Source organism: Prunus mume, linkage group LG3 (genome assembly GCF_029339155.1).
Source record: "Prunus mume cultivar Tortuosa linkage group LG3, ASM2933915v1, whole genome shotgun sequence".
In the NCBI taxonomy this organism is placed as follows: domain Eukaryota; kingdom Viridiplantae; phylum Streptophyta; class Magnoliopsida; order Rosales; family Rosaceae; genus Prunus; species Prunus mume.
Window position 1 is genome coordinate 26783708 of NC_142700.1, and position 20922 is coordinate 26804629.

General features: G+C 38.7%; 3 protein-coding genes across 4 annotated transcripts; all 3 read left to right on the forward strand.

The window, feature by feature from the left end:
• Positions 1-5239: 5239 nt before the first annotated feature.
• Positions 5240-6001, forward strand: LOC148919266 (uncharacterized). Its single transcript, XM_089048831.1, has one exon. It carries the CDS (start codon positions 5240-5242, stop codon positions 5999-6001), a length of 762 nt encoding a protein of 253 aa, XP_088904957.1.
• Positions 6002-6374: 373 nt separating this feature from the next.
• LOC148919267 (uncharacterized) lies at positions 6375-8325 on the forward strand. The gene is made up of 4 exons (XM_089048832.1): positions 6375-6594; positions 6706-6815; positions 7548-7685; positions 8206-8325. The coding sequence occupies exons 1-4, from the start codon at positions 6375-6377 to the stop codon at positions 8323-8325; spliced, it is 588 nt and encodes a 195-aa protein (XP_088904958.1).
• An 886-nt stretch (positions 8326-9211) lies between these two features.
• Positions 9212-11324, forward strand: LOC103327033 (small ubiquitin-related modifier 1-like). 2 transcript variants are annotated; one of them, XR_016124945.1, is made up of 4 exons: positions 9212-9445; positions 9883-10032; positions 10577-10830; positions 10978-11324. XR_016124945.1 is itself a non-coding variant. In XM_089047725.1 (3 exons), exons 1-3 carry the CDS (start codon positions 9389-9391, stop codon positions 10631-10633), a joined length of 264 nt encoding a protein of 87 aa, XP_088903851.1. In that variant the 5' UTR covers positions 9212-9388; the 3' UTR covers positions 10634-10933. The 2 variants fall into 2 exon arrangements, 1 of the variants encoding a protein (XP_088903851.1); XM_089047725.1 differs by lacking the exon at positions 10978-11324 and having other exon boundaries at positions 10577-10933.
• Positions 11325-20922: the final 9598 nt, after the last annotated feature.

Sequence of the window (20922 nt, forward strand, 5' to 3'; positions counted from 1 at the left end):
GGTTTCGATTAATCCTTGTCGATTTCAATGATCTCATGGTGAACAAAAGAGGCAAGATTTGGCCATAGATTCTTAAAGAGAAAGACAAATCTGCGTATCTTAAGGCATTATGAAATTTACAAAACTGCTGATTTGGAGACGCCAACTGAGTGTGTGAGAGAGAGAGAGAGAGAGAGAAAGAGAGATTTGGGAGATAAAATTAATACATTAGAACAACTTTTAGTGGTGCTACTAAGTAGTGGAGAATTCAGAAAATTTTCATGTTGATGGCGAAATGTGGAAGTACAAAGCATTTAGTTTGAAAAGAAGGATCTTAAATATTAATTTACAAAACTTTTGAAAAATTGAATGTTCTTCATCTTCTTGGCAAATTTTGTTTTTTTGCCACTATTTTTCTTAATTCAAATAGTACTTGGGTTTGTAGGATGGATCCAAAGTTGAAGTCCATCATCTCTCATTTGACGAAGTTGAGGAAGGCCATGGCTGTAAGTGAAATAAAACCTAAAGAAGCTTATGCCATCAAACTTAACGATGACATCCCAAGATATGTTCTTGGTCATTTGTACCCCATTTAGCCTCAAGATGAAATGGTGAAGATTTGGGCCGAACACAGTGATGATCCTCTACCTTACCACCATGGAGTTCCAATGGAAATCGACTTGGGGAAAGTATCTGACCTTTCAAAGATTGACCATGTACACGTTCTAAGGTTGACCTTGTTGTTGGGAAGAAGTCCAAAGCCAAGAAACCCAACCTAATGGGGTCCTAAAATGGTTTGGTATGATTGGTACATGACTTTGGAACCAAAATTGAAGACTTCTTGGTGAAAAAGCAGGATCTACGATGGCTTGGTCTTTGTGCCTCCGGGAGTTTTGCTTGTGATCGCTCATCATCATCACAAGCTTGTGCTTTTGGTCATCCTCTACCAATTAAATGAGGCTTCGGTTTGGCATGATGACCCCCACTCTACTTGATCTAGCCGCAATCACTGGCCTTCATCCACATGTTATGGTTTACTCAACAGCTGACCTTCTAGAACCCATTTTGAGCTCAGACTATACCAAGGCCAACAAAAATTGCACTAACTGGATCAAAACCCACTTTGGCTATACCAGTTCATCCTCCAAAGCTCCAAGAGGTTCAACAAATGATGTAGCATACACAAAGCATTTGGCCTTTCTTTGGATATGGCTATTCAAGTACTTGACTTGCTTAAAGTGTGGCCAAACCACCAAAGAAGTTCAACCTTTGGCTGAGGCTCTTGTAAACTGTCAAGTAGTTGCCTTGGGTCTCATCTTCTTGGCTTACCTTTATAGATGACTTCATAAGATTGTTTTGCCCGACCCTATGTCATACAAAGCTTCATGCCCGATTTGGATTTTTTTGTTATGGTATCAAGTTTACTTCTCAGAGTTAGGTCCAGCCAACGTCACATTTTGAGGTGACTCACTTTTAGGCAAATCGATCCCTAGCCTCCCTTTACCTAAGCATCAAGTTGAAGATTACTTTCGATTTTTCTACAGATGCTTAGAGAGGTCATCTAGCAACTTATCCATGTGCTTAGATCATCGTTACCTGGATTACTTGGCCTTGGACCTTGCCAACACCCCTACTTTGGAGACTAAAGAAAAATGACGAAAGCTTTGGCCAAACATCCTAATCAGTTGAGATCTTCCTTACAGCCTTGCGATGAACAAAGGTAACCATTACCCATGTGGTTGCAAGGCTTATTACCCTGATGTCGTTGGTCGTCATATGAGTTTCGTTCCTCATGGTCTATGTTGCACCGATACGGATATGGGTACGGCGATATGATACGATACGATACGCCGATATGGAAAATCTCCAAAAAGTAGGATACGGGTACGCTTTGCTTTGCAAGACATAAAACGTCTCACTTCAATGCCTCGCCATTCAAAACATTGATCCTAACTACACCCCCACCCCATGCCACATCCCAACTCATCCATCCAGCAACTCCTCTCTCTCTCTAACACAATTGAGTTCCTGCAGGGGTGGACGCACGTTGGGACAAGAGGGGTCGAACAACCCCTTGGAAGGCTAGAAAGTTGCAAGGGACTCCATGAAAGCCCCCTTGGACAGCTGCTAGAAGTCCCCTTATATGCGCGCCAAGTGCTCGACGAAAGTCCCAGGACATTGGTGAGCTCTGCTGCCCTGCACTGCGCCTTGCGCATCATTTTTTTTTTTTTTTTAAAATGAGCCTAGCCAAACGACGTCGTTTGGTCCAAGGCTCAGTCAATTTTTTTTTTAATTGACCTGGCCTCAAAACAACGTCATTTTGGGCCAGGTTTAAAATAAATAAATAAATAAAATAGAACACAGCATCACTTCGACTCTGCCTCTAAACCCTTCATTCCCAATTTCACAGCTCCTCTTCCCCCCCTCTCAAACCCTAACATCTCCTAACCTCCCAACCTTCGACAACCTCCATCAACTCTTCAACGGTGGCCTAGTGCCGATCACCACCACCTTCTACCGCCGTCCGCCGCCCTTTTTTTTTAAACTACAAGTAAGCATGACAAAATATATATTAATAATTATAGTGATAATATATATTGTTGATATTGATATTTTTTTTATGTAATGAAATTTATGGATATGAATCATATTGATTGATTGAGTTTATGCTTGAAATTTATGGATATGAATCATATTGATATATTTTTTTATGTAATTAAATTTATGGATATGAATCATAGTGATAATCATATTAATGTAGATTGATTAAGTTTATGCTTGATTGATAATATGAATTGATTATATATATTGAATATTGATTGCTATTAGATATGATAATTTGGTATATTGAATATTGATTGATATGGGTTTAGGGAGTATATTGAATCTTGAGAGTGGGTTATTGACATTTTCATATTCATATGATAATTTGGATAAAAATTAATGATTGATTGAATTAAATGATTTGTAGATTTATGGAACGATTCTTTAAAAGAAAATTATATACGGATAGTCCTTCTCCGTCTAATCCGGTTAGTTCAAATGCAAGACCAATTGAAGTAGATGAGATATTAGCTAATCTTTAGGCAGACCCTGGACTAAGAACTCGAATGGCGGATTATAGTCCTAATATTCGAGATGAGATCCGAAGAGCATATCTACAAAAGGGACCTTGTCAACCTAGAAGTTATAAATTCCCACAAACTAATCAATCATGAATTAATAGACGTTGCATTACGCATTGGTTTGATGAGCATGATTGGTTGGAATATAGTATTGCTAAAGATGCTACGTTTTGTCTTCATTGTTATCTCTTCAAATCTAATTTTGGTCAAGTGGGTGGTGATGCATTCAATGGGGTAGGGTTCAATAATTGGAAGAAGGCGAATGTCACACCCCAACCATCGGATTTACAAAACCTTGGATTAAGACGTGATTCACACCTTAATTATAGAATTTAAAAACTATAACTAAAATGTGAAGAAAACATTTAAATAAATAAAATAAATATTTCACATAAAATATTCAGTAGAAACGCGGAAACGATAACATCTGAAACCATAAAAATTGTACATTATTTTACAAGTTAGAACTACTTGAGAGTTCACTAAAAGAGTAGCTCATTATTCATCCATAAGCTATAATACACTCTATAGACATGCCAAAAAAAAAATAAATCATCACAAGCTCTAGGTTTCGGGTTCGGTACCTGCAAAATCTATTAGGGGGTGAGCGAAACCACAGCTCAGTAGGGACATAAGCCTTTTTACGATAAATTGATATAACTAAATTAAGTGATAAATAATCAAGCAACCAAATTTCACATTATTAGTAACAATGCATGAATGTTCTTCATCTAATCCCGTTAATTCATATAACTGGACAAGCAGACCTACACGTCCCATACCATGCTTATACCACTTGGTCCCGAATGCCCATTTATATGAACTAACACCATTTCAATCATCCCGTAATTCCCCTTTTGTTAGTCATCTTGTCTAACTCCCTTTTGCCAGTCCCGAATCACCCAATAAAAATCATGTGCACTGTGGGATCCCTGAGACCTAGTACCTGCCAAGAGTTAGACTCAACTACACAAAAGACCATTTCCATTACCCTCTTTTCCACCATTATTTTCTCAACCCAAGAACTCCAAATAATTTCCATGACATTATATAGTTCACATATCTCATAAAAACAATGTAATCATTTAAATATCACCAATGTACATATAATCATGCCCACATTGTTCAAACAGTTAAGAGTACGTAAACACCCAATACAAGGAACGTAAATCAAACAATACCATGCATAATATAATGCTCACGAAATTTATTTAAATCAATCTCTGTAAAAGGCCCCCAAGAAACCCCCTACCTTGAACGTAAGATAACTCAACACCTTGAGTTTCTCCAAAGTCTTTCTTGTTTAATGCTTTCTAATATTTTCCCTGCTTTTTCCTCTCTCTATCACTTTTCTTCTTCTATCATGCGTTACCATGCATGTCCTAAAAACTAAGTTAAGGAAATGATTCCTATTTATAGTACAATAAAAGTCGGCTAAAGATGATATAGGAGGGGAAAGTCAGCATCTCAACTAAGTGGTGTCAATTGGCATGTGCATAAGACTATAATGCTGCCAGCTATAAGAAATTATAGCAAGAGGTGTTTAAAGCTAAGTAAACTCAAGATATGCAGATGACAACTCACAAGGTGATTGTGCTCCTTGCTTGGCTATAAAAAAATGGACATGTCTATCACTAATATCAATCAAAGTTGATCACTACAAACCTTAACTTAGCCACCAAGTATTAATAACATGCAGGAGTTGCAACGAAAATAAAATATATCAAGATATTTATTTAAAGTATATATTTATTAGTGATAATATTTATGAAAGTATAGCATGTAATATTTTATATGTACATATATATATATATAATAGAATAATAATAATGCATGAAACTCTAGATAGCTGAGGAAAAAAATCCTACTACCATTAAATAAAATTAATATTAAAAGCATGTTTTAAGAATATCATCAAAATTATTGAATTTGCATTAAATAAAACATAGACTTTCATAAAATAATCATAATTATAATTTAATACTTACCAAAATAAAGTATTAACATTTTTAATAATAAGGATTCTCACAGCGAAAGAAAGATTTAACCTTCATGTTGGACCGGTTGGTAGTGTTCACAACTAAACTAGAGAAGTTGCTTACAATTTGATGCATCAAACTACACACATTGAAACAATGATGATCAAGCAAATAAGCCAAGCTCGCACGGCTTATCACACTTGCTTGAATGCATCACTTAAGTGCACTAGGTATTTGTTGCGACAAGGTCTTTCTTTTCGTGGTCATGATGAAAGTGCACAATTAAGTAATAAAGGGAATTATTTAGAGCTCTTGCAATTTCTTGCGGATCATGATGAAAAAGTTAAGGGCATTGTGTTGGAAAATGCTCCGGGAAATTTAAAGTTAATAGCTCATTCAATTCAAAAAGATCTTGTCAATTCTTGTGCTAAAGAAACTATTGGTCTTATCTTGAGTGATGTAAAAGATAGATATTTTTCAATAATTGTAGATGAAGCATGTGATGTTTCAATAAATGAGCAAATGGCGATGGTACTGCGTTATGTGAACAACAAAGGACAAATAATTGAAAGGTTTGTGGGGGTTCAACATGTAACCGACACTATTTCAAGTGCACTAAAGGAAGCCATTGATGAATTCTTTTCTTCCGTGAATTTGAGTTTTTCTAAGCTACGAGGACAAGGTTATGATGGAGCTAGTAATATGAGAAGTGAGTTCAATGACCTTAAGACAAAGATTTTGAGAGAACAACCTTGTACATTTTATGTTCATTGCTTTGCTCATCAAATTCAACTAGCTCTTGTTGCGGTAGAAAAGAAAAACATTGATGTCAATTCTTTTTTCACAAAGGCTAATAATTTGGTTAATGTTGTTGCAGCATCTTGTAAGCCTCGTTATGCACTTAGAGCACAATACTAAGAAGAGCTTGTGAGAGCTTTTGAAGATGATTGTCTTATAACGAGAGCGAGGCTTAAATCAAGAAACTAGTCTCAAACGTGCAGGCGATACATGATGGAACTCACATTATGATACGTTGATTAGTATCATTTCTATGTTCCCATCTGTTGTGAATGTGCTTCAAATGATTGTTGATGATAATCCTAATGATAGTTCGGGTGAAGCCTATAAGTTATGGAGAGAAATACAATCTTTTGAGTTTGTGTTTCACTTATTTTTAATGAAAGCTATATTGGAAATAACAAATACTTTGTCTCTAGCATTGCAAAAGAAAAATCAAGACATTGTGAGTGCAATGAGTTAAGTGAAAACATGCAAGCAAAACCTGTAGTTGATGAGGGATAATGAGTTTGAAGAATTGGTTGAACAAGCATCTTCGTTTTGTTACAAACATGATATTACAGTTCCTACCATGGATGAGGAATATGTAATTCCAGGGAGATCACGGCGTAATGCTCCAATGAAGACAAATTATCATCGTTATCATGTGGAGATCTTTATTCATGTAATTGATGGGCAACTTGCAGAATTAAATGATCGCTTCAACGAGCTAAGTACTGAGTTACTTACTTGTTTGACATGCTTGAGTCCGAAAAATAACTTTGTAGCTTTTGACAAACGAAAGCTAGTTCGTCTTGCTCAATTTTATCCTTATGATTTTTCAGATAGAGACTTATTGATGCTTGAAGATCAACTTGGTGTTTATGTTCATCATATGCGTTCAAGTAGTGATTTTTCTCAATTGGAAGGGATTAGTAGTCTTGTGGAAAAAATGGTGGATAAAGGAATGCATAAAATATTTCCTTATGTGTAGCGCGCGCACGTGGGCGTGCCCCTATTCCATGCGCGCATGTGCGCGTATGCATGTATGTGTGCATACGTAGGCGTGTCCTTATTCCGCGCGAGTGTATACGTGTATGCGTGTACGCCCGTAATGGAGAGGCCATTTTCCGCCATGAGTATTATTAAAAATCCACTTCGCAACAAAATGAGAGATCAATGGTTGAATGATAGCTTGATTGTTTACATTGAGAGAGATGTTTTTGCTTGTATTGATAACGAAACTATAATGCAACGTTTTCAGAATATGAAAACTCATCGTGGACAATTGTAACTTGTATTATTGGTTTTGTTATGAATTATGAATGGAAGTACTATCTTTCTATCTTTTTAGCATTATTTTCTTTGTAGAAAAATTATAGCACTTTTACACTAAGCCCCCTTGGCCACATAATCCTGGATCTGCCACTAAGTTCATGGATTCATCAATTAATCTTAAAATCAAACCACACAAATAATCAAAAGGAAGAACATGTGTTATTTGGGCTTGGCCCCCTCCTTACCACAAAAAAGAGGAAAAACATAGCGATAAGAGTTAAGAGAATCTAGAGAATAATCTTGATACTAGTCTTGTACTTGATGAGGACAACGGTGACGACAACAAAGATAATAATGATGGAGAAGATGGTATTGATAATGGTTGTTGTTGATTGGGTTGTGATTGAAGGTGAAGATTTTCATGGTTAATGGATCGGGGCGGACCCACAATGGGGTCAATGGGGTCAAACAACCTCATGGGCTCCATGGAAATGAGCTTGAAGGTCTCCTTAAGTTGACTGTGCAAGCCCATGGATGCCCTCCATCTGTTTGTTGTTTGGGCTGAACGAAATGGCAACCTGCACGAGGAAGAAGAAAAAGCTCAGCGCGCTTCTCTTTTTTCTTTTTTTTAAACATGGGTAAAAATTTAAAAAATGAGCTGTCCAAAACGACGTTGTTTTGGTCCAGCAATTTTTAATAAATGAGCTGGCAAAACGACGTCATTTTAGGGCCCAGTAATTTTTCTTAAAAATGGCCTGGGCAAAACGATGTAGTTTTGGTCCAGTCTTTAAAAACAAAATTAAAACAGCCCCCAGTCATTCCAAAACCCTTGACTGATCCCAGAACTCCCTAAACCCCAATTATGTTCTCCTCAACCCTAAATCCCCATCTCCCCTCCAAACCTTTAACCCCATCTGCAGCCTGCTCCATTGTCGTATCCGCCACTGCCAAAAGGTTGCTTCCGTGTCCACTCTCATAATTCTAACTCTAAGCCTAAATTAATTGAATTGAAATTATGATTTTATTATACTGTTTTGATTTATTGGATGTTTCATTTATGAATGTAGTTTATTGGAGTTAAATATAGTTTGCTTGTTTACATTGAGAATGATATTTTTGCTTGTATTGAAAATGAAGATATAATGCTACGTTCTCAAAATATGAAATCTCGTCGTGGACAATTGTAGCTTGTAATGTTGTTTTTCATATAAATTATGAATGTATGTACTATAGTTTCAATTCTAATGTTATTTTAATCCTAAAAAAAACTTGGAACTTTTACCCTATGACCCCATGAGGTAAGATTTCTGGGTTCGTCACTGTTAATGGGTATGGGTGACTTTCATGGATAATAAAGTTTGAGATATTTTCTGGGTTTCAGCGAGAGAGAGGTTTTTTCAATCTTCTAAATAGTTTTGTTTTGTTTTTTTTTTAATAATAAAAATAATCAAATAGTAAGTCATGTGAAGAATATGTGACATTATGGATGGCAAAATGGATAAAATTCAAAAAAATTGACTGTAAGGGTTAAATTAACTATTGTAATAAGTTCAGGTACTAAATTAGTTGACTTTTTAGTTCAGACGGTAAATTCAATTAGCTTGATAGTTCAAATTGAAAATCCTTTATTAAAAATAATTTTGAAGTATTATTGATGTTTTTGAAGTCATAATTTTATTTTCCAAAAATTAGTTGACTTTTTCGATTAGCTTGATAGTTCAGACTGAAAATCCTTTATTAAAAATAATTTTGAAGTATTATTGATGTTTTTGAAGTCATAATTTTATTTACCAAAAATTAGTTGACTTTTTAGTTCAGACGGTAAATTCGATTAGCTTGATACTTCAGACTGAAGATCCTTTATTAAAAATAATTTTGAAGTATTATTGATGTTTTTGAAGTCATAATTTTATTTACCAAACGAGGGAAAGTCACGGGTCAGTCTCTGAAGTTGGGTGCCGCACGTAACTTTGCCAAATCTATTACATTGATTGAACCTCTCCTGCTCTTCTCTTCAAAGCTATGTACGTACGTATGTACTTTTCCAGACAAAACTTAAAGAAAACAAAACAAAAACGAAAATAAAAAAAACAAAGACACAAAGCTAGTTTTGCGTGATCAAGCTCCCAAAAACAGAACTCAGACCCAAAAAAAAAAGGCTCCCAACCCAAGAACAGAACTTCTGATCCCAAAAAAAGCTCCCAAGAACAAGAACACAACACAGAGAAAAGAAAAACCGTAGCTCTTGAGATGTCTGGAGGTCGATCTGATGAAGACACTGTGAATCTCAAAGTTCAGTTCAACAAGGTTTGATTCTCCCCCACTCTTTTCCTTGCATTGCATGTGGTGTACTCGAAAAATTTTAACCTTCTTTTTTTAGTTTTTTCTTTCAAATTTTCCTTTTCCTATAACCAAATGAAAGGAAGAAATTGGGTTTCCATTAGGGTTACTGGGACTTCGGGGTTGATGGGTTTATATAAGAACTAATAAGATGGAGAAAATATTTTTCAACGTTAGTCAAAATTTGGATTAGAAATTGACTAAAACACCCTTCCAATCTGTACTGGAAAGGAAACACCAAATTAGTTTCATGTTTTCTCGCCGTACCTTATTTAGCTCCATGTTTTCTCTGTTGAATATCGCCAAATTATCACTGAATTATTATGCCACATCTTAGAATAAATAGATCCACTGTAGTTTAATCTAATGGGATTCATTTGTTATATGATGAGATCCACCTGTAGGATGGAGTTCAAACTTTTTTCCGGGTTAAACGAAGCACCAAACTGCAAAAACTCATGGAAGCATTCTGTAAAAATCGTTCCCTTGACCCCAAATCAATAGAATTCACGTTTGATAGCGTCCGACTCGAGAAGAACAAAACTCCTGAGCAGGTAAAAGTTCATAAAAGTTACTTAGAATGTTAATCATGAAAATAAATTTCATTGATGCTAGAGTTGTATCACGGGGCTTGTAGGAACGCACTACTAAGTCCAAGCGTGAACTAAATATTATCTCCAACTTAATCACCTTTTGGGTGGGAGAATGCTCAATGGACCTCTACATGTACGGTTTTAACTCAAAAGGGCTTAGTGCAATTAATAGTGGACTACAGGTAGTTGATAATGTAGATTATTGTTGTATTTCTCCAAAGTGGGGATTTGTATAGAGCTAAACTACCCTTTATAGCTTGTTGGCTTTGTGTTACATCCAACAGGGGCTTAGGTCCGACTACCATCGAATCCGTGATAGGTCACCATAAGCTGTAATGTAATTGTTGGTGAAATGATTGTTCCTTTACTAGCTGATGCCCTTTGATGCATCAAAGCCAGTTTGAACAAAAGTTGTGCTTCTTGTGGTGTTTAAAGTCAAGCACTACACATTTCAGTTTTCAATGATGTGTCCATTGATTCTTAGTTGCTACTTAACTTTGTGCAGCTTGGAATGGAAGATGGTGATCTGATCGATGCCCTTGTGTCCGGTGATGGAGCTTAAAAAGTTAAAGCCATCATGATGTATATATGCAGGAAGGAGTTTGTGAAAATTTGGATTTTATTTTCTACTGTTGAACTTTATTAGATATTGAGATGGGTGTTAGTTATTTGGAAAAACAGTTTGAACATGAACCATAGGATAACAGCAGTCAAAAAAACTTGCCAGTCCAGCCCATTAGCCTTGGTGGCACTGGCCAGGTACTAATATGATGTTTGTGTCTTTGTTCTTGCTCAGCTAAAGCTTGCACTAGCAAGTGTTGTTTCCTAATCAACATTGATGCTCTCCTTATCTGATCCTTAATCTTCTGCTTTGTTATATTAATTACAGTTTTTATTTATAAACAGAGACGGGAGATTCGATCTTGCGCCTCTTCCAACATTGTGAAAAGATGCAAGAGCTAGTACTGTGCTGTGTTTTCTGTTCTCAAGTCATCTTGTTGCCTCTTATAACGAAAGACTTGTATTTTTACCCATACAAAAAAGCCTTCAGTTTAGGAGGGGGTGAATGGAAAAAAGGTATACACCATGGACAAATTAAAAAATCGCCCAACTTCGAAGGAGAGGGTTTCTGCAAGCTCTCTACAACAAAAGCGAGAAAAAATAAAAGAAAACAAATCGTGTCATACATGTACAAGTTGGGACTCCATATGTGGATTTCGGCATTTGGTAATTAAAATTAAAGTTTTTTTAAATTCTTTTTGTTTGCATTTTGAAGAAATCTAATCTTTCATTGACTGGTAATACTAATAGGTATTCAGACTAGCATGCGTCTCTCATCTCTACATTGTGTAATGGAAAGCAAACTTTGGTTAATTTTCCAATCATACCCAATCTAGAAATATAAAAAATAGGAAAATTTGCATAAATTTCACCTGAGCTTTTAGGCGTATGCACAATTACCACCTAAATTTTTAATTTTTATTATTAACCACTTGAACTTTATAGAGTTGCAATGTACCACCGATGTCTAAACTTTCTGTTTAGTTTAAGGACAATTCCGTTAGTTCACAATAACTAAAAGACTTAACATTTTTAAAACTAACAAAATTAAAATAATAAAATAATAAACCTAACCTAATTATTGTTCCCCACCCCTTCCAACACAAATGCTTCCCCATTGCCCAGTAGCCTCCCCACCCTCTGCATACACCCTACTTCATATCTCTATCTCTCTCCACCGAATCTATAAAATATTTGGTGTAGTTTGTTGAAGAGTTGAAGGCCAACTCGAGGGTGCATTACTTGGATTGGTTAATCAGCCCCTTCTCTCACTATTGATGGTACTATCTAGACATGGGATTCCTTGCCCCTACTAATTAAGCTTCTTTGGTTTTTTTTTTTTTTGGGTATTATGTTGGTGGTGGCTTGATTTATGGGAGGCTTGTTTGATGTGCTTCTCTGTATCCTATATTGCCCTATGGTTTTTCGTGTGTTTCCGTTTTGACTTTTGAATGAAACTTCATTGAATGAATACTAAAAAGGAAAAGAATTGAAGGCCAAATTAATTTAGAGGTTTGAAGATCCATGAAATCCATCTCCCCAAAAGCCAGGATGGATGTAGAGAATGGGGGAGAGGTCTCTACTAGGCAAGGGGAAAATTGTTGATGGATGGGACGGGAGAAACCGTGGGATGATTTAGGTTAGGTTTTTCATAAAGAAAAAATAAATTATAAATTCCGTTAGTTTTAAAAATGTTAAGTTTTTTTGGTTCTAGTGAATTGACAAAATTGACCTTAAAGTTAACGCAAAGTTTAACAGAGTTAGACATAGATGGTACATTGCAACACTCTCTAAAGTTCATGTGTTTAATAATAAAAATTAAAAGTTTAAGCGGTAATGGCTCACGTGCTTAAAAGTTCAGATGGTATTTATGTAAATTTCCCTCAAAAATAAAAATAAAATGTATAAAGAGTCTTTGTTGTTAGATAAACTTGTAATTCAACTTTAATTACAATTTATTTAAAAACAAAACAAAGAAAGTCAACGGTCAGTCAACTTTAATAAAGTAAGTGGTCTCTTCGTGTATCCAATAGTAAAGGAAAAAGAAAAGAAAGAAACCATGATAAAATAAAATCCTTGCGGAAGATGAAATGATATATGAACCCTAATCTTGTATATGTGAAAAAGAAAAGAAAACAATCAGAAAAATGCAACTCTACATTGGGAAGGTGGGAATGGGATTAACATTCTCTAGTTAAATTTTCTTTGCTTGCTGCTATACATCTGCACATACTAACAATTCACAAATGAACATGACTATTAAAGTTGGCTAAAGGAATGAATGTGGTCTAACATGGGTGAAAGTTTCTCTACTGTACAACCAGAGGGAACAAATATTTCAACAGAAATTTTCTTCCATCTCCATCATGGCCTCCGGTCGGATTCTGTCAGGTAAGAACTAGCTAGCTAGAGACTGGCAGAGTGCATTCCAATCGGACCTGACCTTGAGATCCAGTGAGAACATTAAGGTTAGAAATCTTCATCATTGCCCGGGCGAAGTCCATCCGGAAGGTTGATCCATCGTCTGAAGCATAAGCTCTCACCAATCTGGCTGTCCTCTCTGTGGGAGCAGATATTTTCGTTTCCAATCACAGCACGCCACGTGGAAAAAAAGATTATCTCTTTTAATTAATTAATTGAACCAGTTTATCTGGCCAATTAATTAATTAGGATAAATATCTTAATTAAATGATATTATCTTTATTTAATAAGATAATCTCATTAATTAAGATATTATCCTAATAAAGAGAAGATAATGTCATTATCTCAGATATTATCTTCATAAAAAGAGATAATATCATTTAATTCAGATATTATCTCCATAAAAAGAGATAATATCATTAAATCAGATATTATCTCAGTCCGACTCGATCCCTACGAATTTGGGTAGAGAATAAACTCAGCATATTCTCTACGAAACCCTAGCCCCGAGGCTCCTATAAATAGATGACTTCATTCATCATTCAAGGTAAATCTAAACATACTCCTAATACCCGAGAAAAATACCCGAAGGTCTCTCTTTCTCCCTCTCCACTCTCCATATTTTCTCCACACGGCTCTGGCCGCCCGGTTCACACCCTACATAAACACTACTCCGTACCCTTTGCTTAGCTATTGTTTTCCTACAAACACTCAAACTAACTTAGGCATTGGAGGGCCTTTGGCCAACACCCCCCGGGTGTGGTCTATTTACTCCAATCATTTCTGAGAATCGAGGAAGAGAGAGAAGGAAGATCGAAGATGGAAGGATCTAGAAGCGAATATTCTCCAGTAAGATTATTTGCACAAACATTTGGTGCTTTCATTGAGAGCACGAGTTATACTCAACGCATGCTCAAGGAATTCGTTCCTCCTATTGTCCAATCCACCAAAGCCTTCCAAACAACCATGGTTGGAAGCAAGCGCACGAGGAGCAAAACCGCCGTGATGGCTAAATCTGCGACGACCCAAAGCCACTCCACCCACGATCCTCGATCGACATGGTGGCACCACCACCTCTCACCACCGTGCCACCTACCAGACCCGCAGTCGGATCTAGCAACCTCCGTGGCACCGCCACCGAGCATGGTGGAACCTCCCATCAAGGTGGGCTCGTTACCACCACTGACTTAGGCCCGGTCTTGGAGCAACTTCAAGCATTCCCTCCATTACCTCCACGCTCGATGCATGCTCCTCCATACACATCCAATGAAACCCTAGCCCATGTGCAATTGGGCTCCACACACTTCTCTCCTCCCATTCCACGAAGTCAAGCAGATCTTAATATGAGAGTTGACCAGCTAGCTCAGACGATGGACGACTAAACCAATCTGATGAGGCAGCTCCTCCACCAAATAAACTTGGTTCAAAACCTTGACATTGGACAACCGGGCGAAGAGAGAATGATGGATGAACGCACCTATCGGCAGCTCGATGGGTACCAAGCAGGTCGAGCAGGAACGGGCAGACAATGAGAGGGACAACAACGTGATCAGCTTGCCGGCATGTCACAAGCATCTGCAAGCCACACACAAAGCAACGTGAGAGAAAGACTCGGCCTACGACTTGATGTTTGCGCTCGCCTGGGCTCGCAGGGAAATGTTCATGAAAGGCTAGGTTCCCAGGGAGGTCAAACTGAAAATCGCCGCAATGAGGATCATGAAGAGAGGTGCTCCACTACCCGCTCGCAGAGAAATATTCACAAAAGGCTAGGCCCCCAAGGAGGTCAACTTGGTAACCCGCACAATGAGGACCGTGAAGAAAGGCACTCCACTAACCGCTCTCGAAGAACCAATTCTCATCGCCAAGTTATAGAAAATCCCTCGCAAGCACGGTCCACCAACACGCCGCCTAGGCAGCGCAGCCGAGAAGATCAACCCTTGCAGACCAACGAGGAAGTTACTCGGTCTCGCCCAAATCGTAAAGGTCATCAACATGACCGACTAGCCATGTGTGCGGAAGATGTTGAGAAGCTTGTGAATAACCGACTTCGAGACTTAAAGATTGGTGGAAATTTCGAAGATGCACTACGTGTTGAGGTAGACCGAGCAAACTCATCACCTTTCACCGTCGAAATTGAGCAGGCTGCTCCCCCGAAACGATTCTCAACGCCCTATTTTACATGCTTCAAAGGTGATTCCGATCCCGAAAGCCATATGAAGCATTTTAAGAGCCTTATGATCCTCTACAAAGCCGAAGACGCACTAATGTGCAAGGTGTTTGCAATGACTTTGCAAGGAGCAGCTCAAGACTGGTTCCACACCCTGCCATCCGGGTCTATCAGCAGCTTCAAGAAGCTTGCTTATGTCTTCACTAAAGAATACACTTCTTATCGGTCAATCAAGAAGAATCCTGACCATCTGTTCAACCTGCACAAGAAGTCCAATGAATCCCTGCGAGACTACATCAAGAGGTTCAAAGCGGAGAGGGTAAACATTGTAGGATGTGATGACCAAATTGCGTCCTCTGCCTTCAAGAGGGGGTTGCCAACTGAATGTGAGGTGTATCGCGAGCTGACCATTTATCCTCGCCAAACACTGCTAGAAGTCTTCGCTATAGCAGAACGCTACGCATTGTGGGACGACGGCCGGATCGCCACGAAGAAGGTGATCAAGTAGCGAGCGAGCAAGCCAAGAGAACGGCAAGCACGATCACAGCGTCGGAAGGTGCTTCAGCAGCGGAAAGCTACACCAAGTTCACTATCCCGATACACCAGATCCTGGCCCAAGTAAAAGACGTGCCTTGGTTGAAGAAACCATCGCCTTTAAAGGGAAACCCAACCAAGAAGGATACCAGTAGATACGCACATTCCATCAAGGGCATGGTCATTACACAAACGACTGCTTTGCCTGGAAAAGGCACCTTGAAGATCTAGTCAGAGACGGCCATTGCACGAAATTCATCGCAAGGAGGGCTATCCAGCAAATCAAGGATTGTGACGCAGCTAACGATGAACCTCCACGAAAAAGGTCATATAGATCAATACGATCCTAGCTGACTCCAAAAGCCCAGATTGACCACCAGGGGGCAAAAGAGAAAGATCAAGCAGGCAACTTCCGTCTCCTAAGCCGTCATTAGCTACCAAGTTGTGGAAGACGAACCTTTCATCATCTTTTAATGGAAGGAAGTTCTAAGACAATGAAATACCCATCACCTCCAAGGGTACTATCCATGAAGCTCTTCACCTATCAGCTCGGCTCTAAGCAGGCAATGTAGTCACACAGACATCAATACAAGTTCAAGCTTTTCTTTCCAATGAAGTATTCACAAAAGCAATCGACACGTTTTCGGACGTAGGCCAAACGGGCCACTTTCAACGACACGTCTCTGGACGTAGGCCAAACGGGTCACACATCGACACGTCTCGGACGTAGGCCAAGCGAACTGTCATCGACATGTCTCGGGCGTAGACCAAGCGGGTCACATACATCGACACGTCTCTGGACGTAGGCCAACCGGACCACTATCATCAACACGTCTCCGGATGTAGGCCAAACGGGTCACACACATCGACACGTCCCCGGACATAGGCCAAGCGGGCCACTATCATCGACACGTCTTGACGTAGACCAAGCGGGTCACACATCGACACGTCTTGGGCGTAGGCCAAGCGGGTCACACATCGACACGTCTCGGGCGTAGGCCAAGCGGGCCACTATCGCCGACACGTCCCGGACATAGGCCAAGCGGGCTACTATCGCCGACATGTCTCGGGCGTAGACCAAGCGGGTCACCGCAGATCGACACGTCTTGACGTAGGCTAAATGGTCACTATCATCGACACGTCTCGACGTAGGCCAAACGGGCCACTATCATCGACACGTCTCTGGACGTAGACCAAACGGGTTACCCTCATTGACACATCTCCGGATGTAGGCAAAACATGCCTCAACCCAGAAATACTCAAGCAGTTCACAAGACACTATGCAAATTGAAGTTGAAAAAATAACTGAAATTTCCTTAGTAAAGTGACCAACCGGCCAAAGTTCAACAAAAAGAAGACGGTCAGGCAAGACCAATTACTCTAAATGAGAAAGCAGACTACAAAAGCTAAAAAGAGATAAAGAAGTCTTCATCTACTCCGAGACGCCAGAGGAGATCCTTGATCTGCAGCCACTTGGCGTCTGTCGATCACCACACTCTCGGCTCCACCTGCCTGATCCTCAACGTCTGCCCCTACCTCCTTTTTGAAGGAGAAGAAATGTTGCTTCCTTTTGTTTTTCCAAGGAAAGACTTGGGAAAGTATCAAGATCACCAGCCTGACGGATTTGATGAACCACTCAGGCACAAGTGGATGGACTTGACAGAAAGTTTGTCTTGAGCAGATCGGACACGCTGCATCCTCTGCAAGGGTGGACTTGTCCACCTTGGGATCAGCTGCTGACGTTGCAGAAGAGCCCTTCGCCCAGGCAAATGACTCTCTTGCTTTCTTAGCCTCTGTCAACCTCACTTCCAAAGGAATTGGCGACGATGAATCCACTCCATGCTTGACTGCTCGTGACTCAACAGTTGAAACATGATGGTTGGATGGATGAGCAGACTGCCCAGATCGACTTCCAATCTTCGACTGGTACAAACGACTCAAATTTCAAAAGGAGCATCCGCATCTCTTTGCCTCTCAACAAGTGAGCTAGATCGCGCACGGACTACTTTACGGAGCATATCACGATCTCCAAACTCATCAGGCTTGAGCTCTCGAAGACTGACATCAACCTTCCTCTTTTAGGGGAGTTTAGCAAAACACTCCTCATGTCCAGCAGGCAAATCATCAAGGCTCGGACCATCCTGCTTCCATCTATCGACATCCTTAGCAGGGGGCAGTCCACCAACTTCCTCCTGATCGTCGCTCAGCAGACTCGACTTACTTTGGGATGCACGGCAACTCCTCTCTTCGACAAGCAGTACAAAATTCTCCAAGATCTTTCTCAAGCTAGAAAGTAGAGAAGTTAAGTTTGCGATGTAAGAAAGAGTGAAGAGAAGCCCTGTATTTATACAAGTTGGACAACCCGGGTCAAGAAGGAATCTCAAGCTCTTTCCTACTGGGAATCCAACTCCAACAACAGTCAGAAGCTTACACCAATTGAGAATCCGATCTGCAAAAGGAGTCCAACTCACGAAGAAAGCCCAGACTCGGTTGGAGGGCCCGAAAAAAATAATTTCATCTCCTACATGCCACACAAGTGTCACGCAGAAGTGGGGGTCATTTGTGGGAGCAGATATTTTCGTTTCCAATCACAGCACGCCACGTGGAAAAAAAGATTATCTCTTTTAATTAATTAATTGAACCAGTTTATCTGGCCAATTAATTAATTAGGATAAATATCTTAATTAAATGATATTATCTTTATTTAATAAGATAATCTCATTAATTAAGATATTATCCTAATAAAGAGAAGATAATGTCATTATCTCAGATATTGTCTTCATAAAAAGAGATAATATCATTTAATTCAGATATTATCTCCATAAAAAGAGATAATATCATTAAATCAGTTATTATCTCAGTCCGACTCGATCCCTACGAATTTGGGTAGAGAATAAACTCAGCATATTCTCTACGAAACCCTAGCCCCGAGGCTCCTATAAATAGATGACTTCATTCATCATTCAAGGTACATCTAAACATACTCCTAATACCCGAGAAAAATACCCGAAGCTTTCTCTTTCTCCCTTTCCACTCTCCATATTTTCTCCACACGGCTCCGGCCACTACACACGGCTCCACCGCCCGGTTCACACCCTACATAAACACTACTCCGTACCCTTTACTTAGCTATTGTTTTCCTACAAACACTCGAACTAACTTAGGCATCGGAGGGCCTTTGGCCAACACCCCCCGAGTGTGGTCTATTTACTCCAATCTGTTTTACAGGAATCGAGGAAGAGAGAGAAGGAAGATCAAAGATTGAAGGATCTAGAAGCGAATATTCTCCCGTGAGATTATTTGCACAAACACTCTCATTAGCCATCAATTGCTGATCAGCAAAGAGAAGTCCTCTGCCTCTCAACAAGCTCTGGTAGTAATGAGTGTCAAAGCCTGCCCTGCAGACGATACAGATGATTACAGTTGCTGAAAGTATGGCACCCCCTCCGCGCAGGCTTCTCACTCATGCCCCTTGATGCCATTGGGGATGATGCTATGGATGCTGCCATGGGGGCTGCCATGGAGGATGCCATGGGAGACTTCATGGGGCCTGCCATGGGTGATTCCTGGCAACTCTTCTTGTTACCATTGTCTTCACAGAAAACTCTCATCTCATCTGGTTTCCCTGTCCCCCTGAAGTTGTGAAGGCGAGACTGAATGAACTCACATCCAGTCTTCCCAATGTTGTGCCCTCCTTTAGATATGAAACAAAAAAAAACAAAAAAAATCAGAAGAGAAGAATATGTCAAGACTGAGTTGTAAGTTGTGAATTATCTAAACAAGAAGTTGGATGCAAGGAAACAGCTTAAAATGAAAGCTCATCACCCCAACCTTGTTAATGTTATACCTAAAAAGCAATGTATGATAAAAAAAAAAGGGAAACTTAAACAATGTCTACTCAAAATATTCAATAAAAAGAGAAATTGGAAAAGAGAATATTAAAATAATGAAAACAATAGAAAATATAATATTTTTGGTTGGATAACTTTTAAAATGAAAACTGGTTTTTGTATGTTTTGGTTTGGATAATTTAAATGAGAAGATTGTTGTTGATCTAATTTAAATGTTGTATTTATCCGACTTAAAAAAAGAACAAAAGTGGAAGGTTGACACATAATTTACATTTTCAAAAATGGCTAGTACACCATTTTTGTTTGCAAGTCCCATTTTCGTTTAGATGAAAACTGGTTTTTTTTTTAATCATATATATATATATATATATATATTATTTTGGGTGTGTTGGTGAGATAAAAACCATAAGAATTAATACTTGCGGAGGAAGAAATGATGTATGAACCCTAATCGTGTATGACAAAAAGAAAACAATCACAGAAGTTCTTGAGTTATTCAGTTTGATTTTGCTTAACCAATGGAACCACGAGACCAAACTTAATCATTTTGACAGACTAAAAGAAATCAAAACCAATTTGAGAAAACTCATAAATATCATGTCAAAAGTATCATATACCTAAATGAGCAGCAGGGTGGCTGCTTAAAATTCCCAGATAGAGTTTTCAGATTCCGAAGCGTTAAAAACCAGGAAAGAACAACTTGAACCAGAAAAAAGAAAAAGAAAAAAAAGGGAAACTGTTACATTAGAATGAAAAACCTAGAGTTTCAAGATTCATAGAAACCAATAGCAACATCAAATTGAGAATCATGCAATAAGAAACACTCAGTATTGTTGTGCATATTTACCTTAGCTATGCTTCTTGTCGCGGGAAGTTAAAATGAAGTTGAAATTCACCGAAAATAACTTAACTCGAAATTCGGTGCAACTCCTTCTCCTAACTTTGATCTCAAAGAAAAAGAAAGTGTTGCAACGAACATCGACTTATGTTACTAGGGTGAGAAGTCTCGAATGTAACTGCTCCAACGATTTTTTTTCTTTCTATTTTTATGAAAAGGTTTGAAGGTTCTGTCTAGTTATATAGACTTGGGAAACCGACTTAAGCACAACTTAAGTTGGACTTCTTTGCTTCCTAGCTTTTAGGCCCAAAAAATAATTTCTAATATTCAATAACTAAAAATTTAGGGGAAAAAAAAGTATTTAATATTAAATAATGAAAACACAGATGCGTAATGAAGTTGATTTTGTTGAATTATCCGGTGATGATATACGTTCCATATCCTCCTACCTGTTTGGTTTGATAACTTTTATAATGAAA

Coding starts and splice junctions, on each gene's coding strand:
- LOC148919266 (XM_089048831.1), top strand. CDS start 5,240: ATGATGATCAAGCAAATAAGCCAAGCTCGCACGGCTTATCACACTTGC.
- LOC148919267 (XM_089048832.1), top strand. CDS start 6,375: ATGAGGGATAATGAGTTTGAAGAATTGGTTGAACAAGCATCTTCGTTT. Junction 6,595..6,705: donor TGATCGCTTCAACGAGCTAA/GTACTGAGTTAC, acceptor ATGATTTTTCAG/ATAGAGACTTATTGATGCTT. Junction 6,816..7,547: donor GTAGTCTTGTGGAAAAAATG/GTGGATAAAGGA, acceptor TTGTGATTGAAG/GTGAAGATTTTCATGGTTAA.
- LOC103327033 (XM_089047725.1), top strand. CDS start 9,389: ATGTCTGGAGGTCGATCTGATGAAGACACTGTGAATCTCAAAGTTCAG. Junction 9,446..9,882: donor TCAAAGTTCAGTTCAACAAG/GTTTGATTCTCC, acceptor ATCCACCTGTAG/GATGGAGTTCAAACTTTTTT. Junction 10,033..10,576: donor AGAACAAAACTCCTGAGCAG/GTAAAAGTTCAT, acceptor AACTTTGTGCAG/CTTGGAATGGAAGATGGTGA.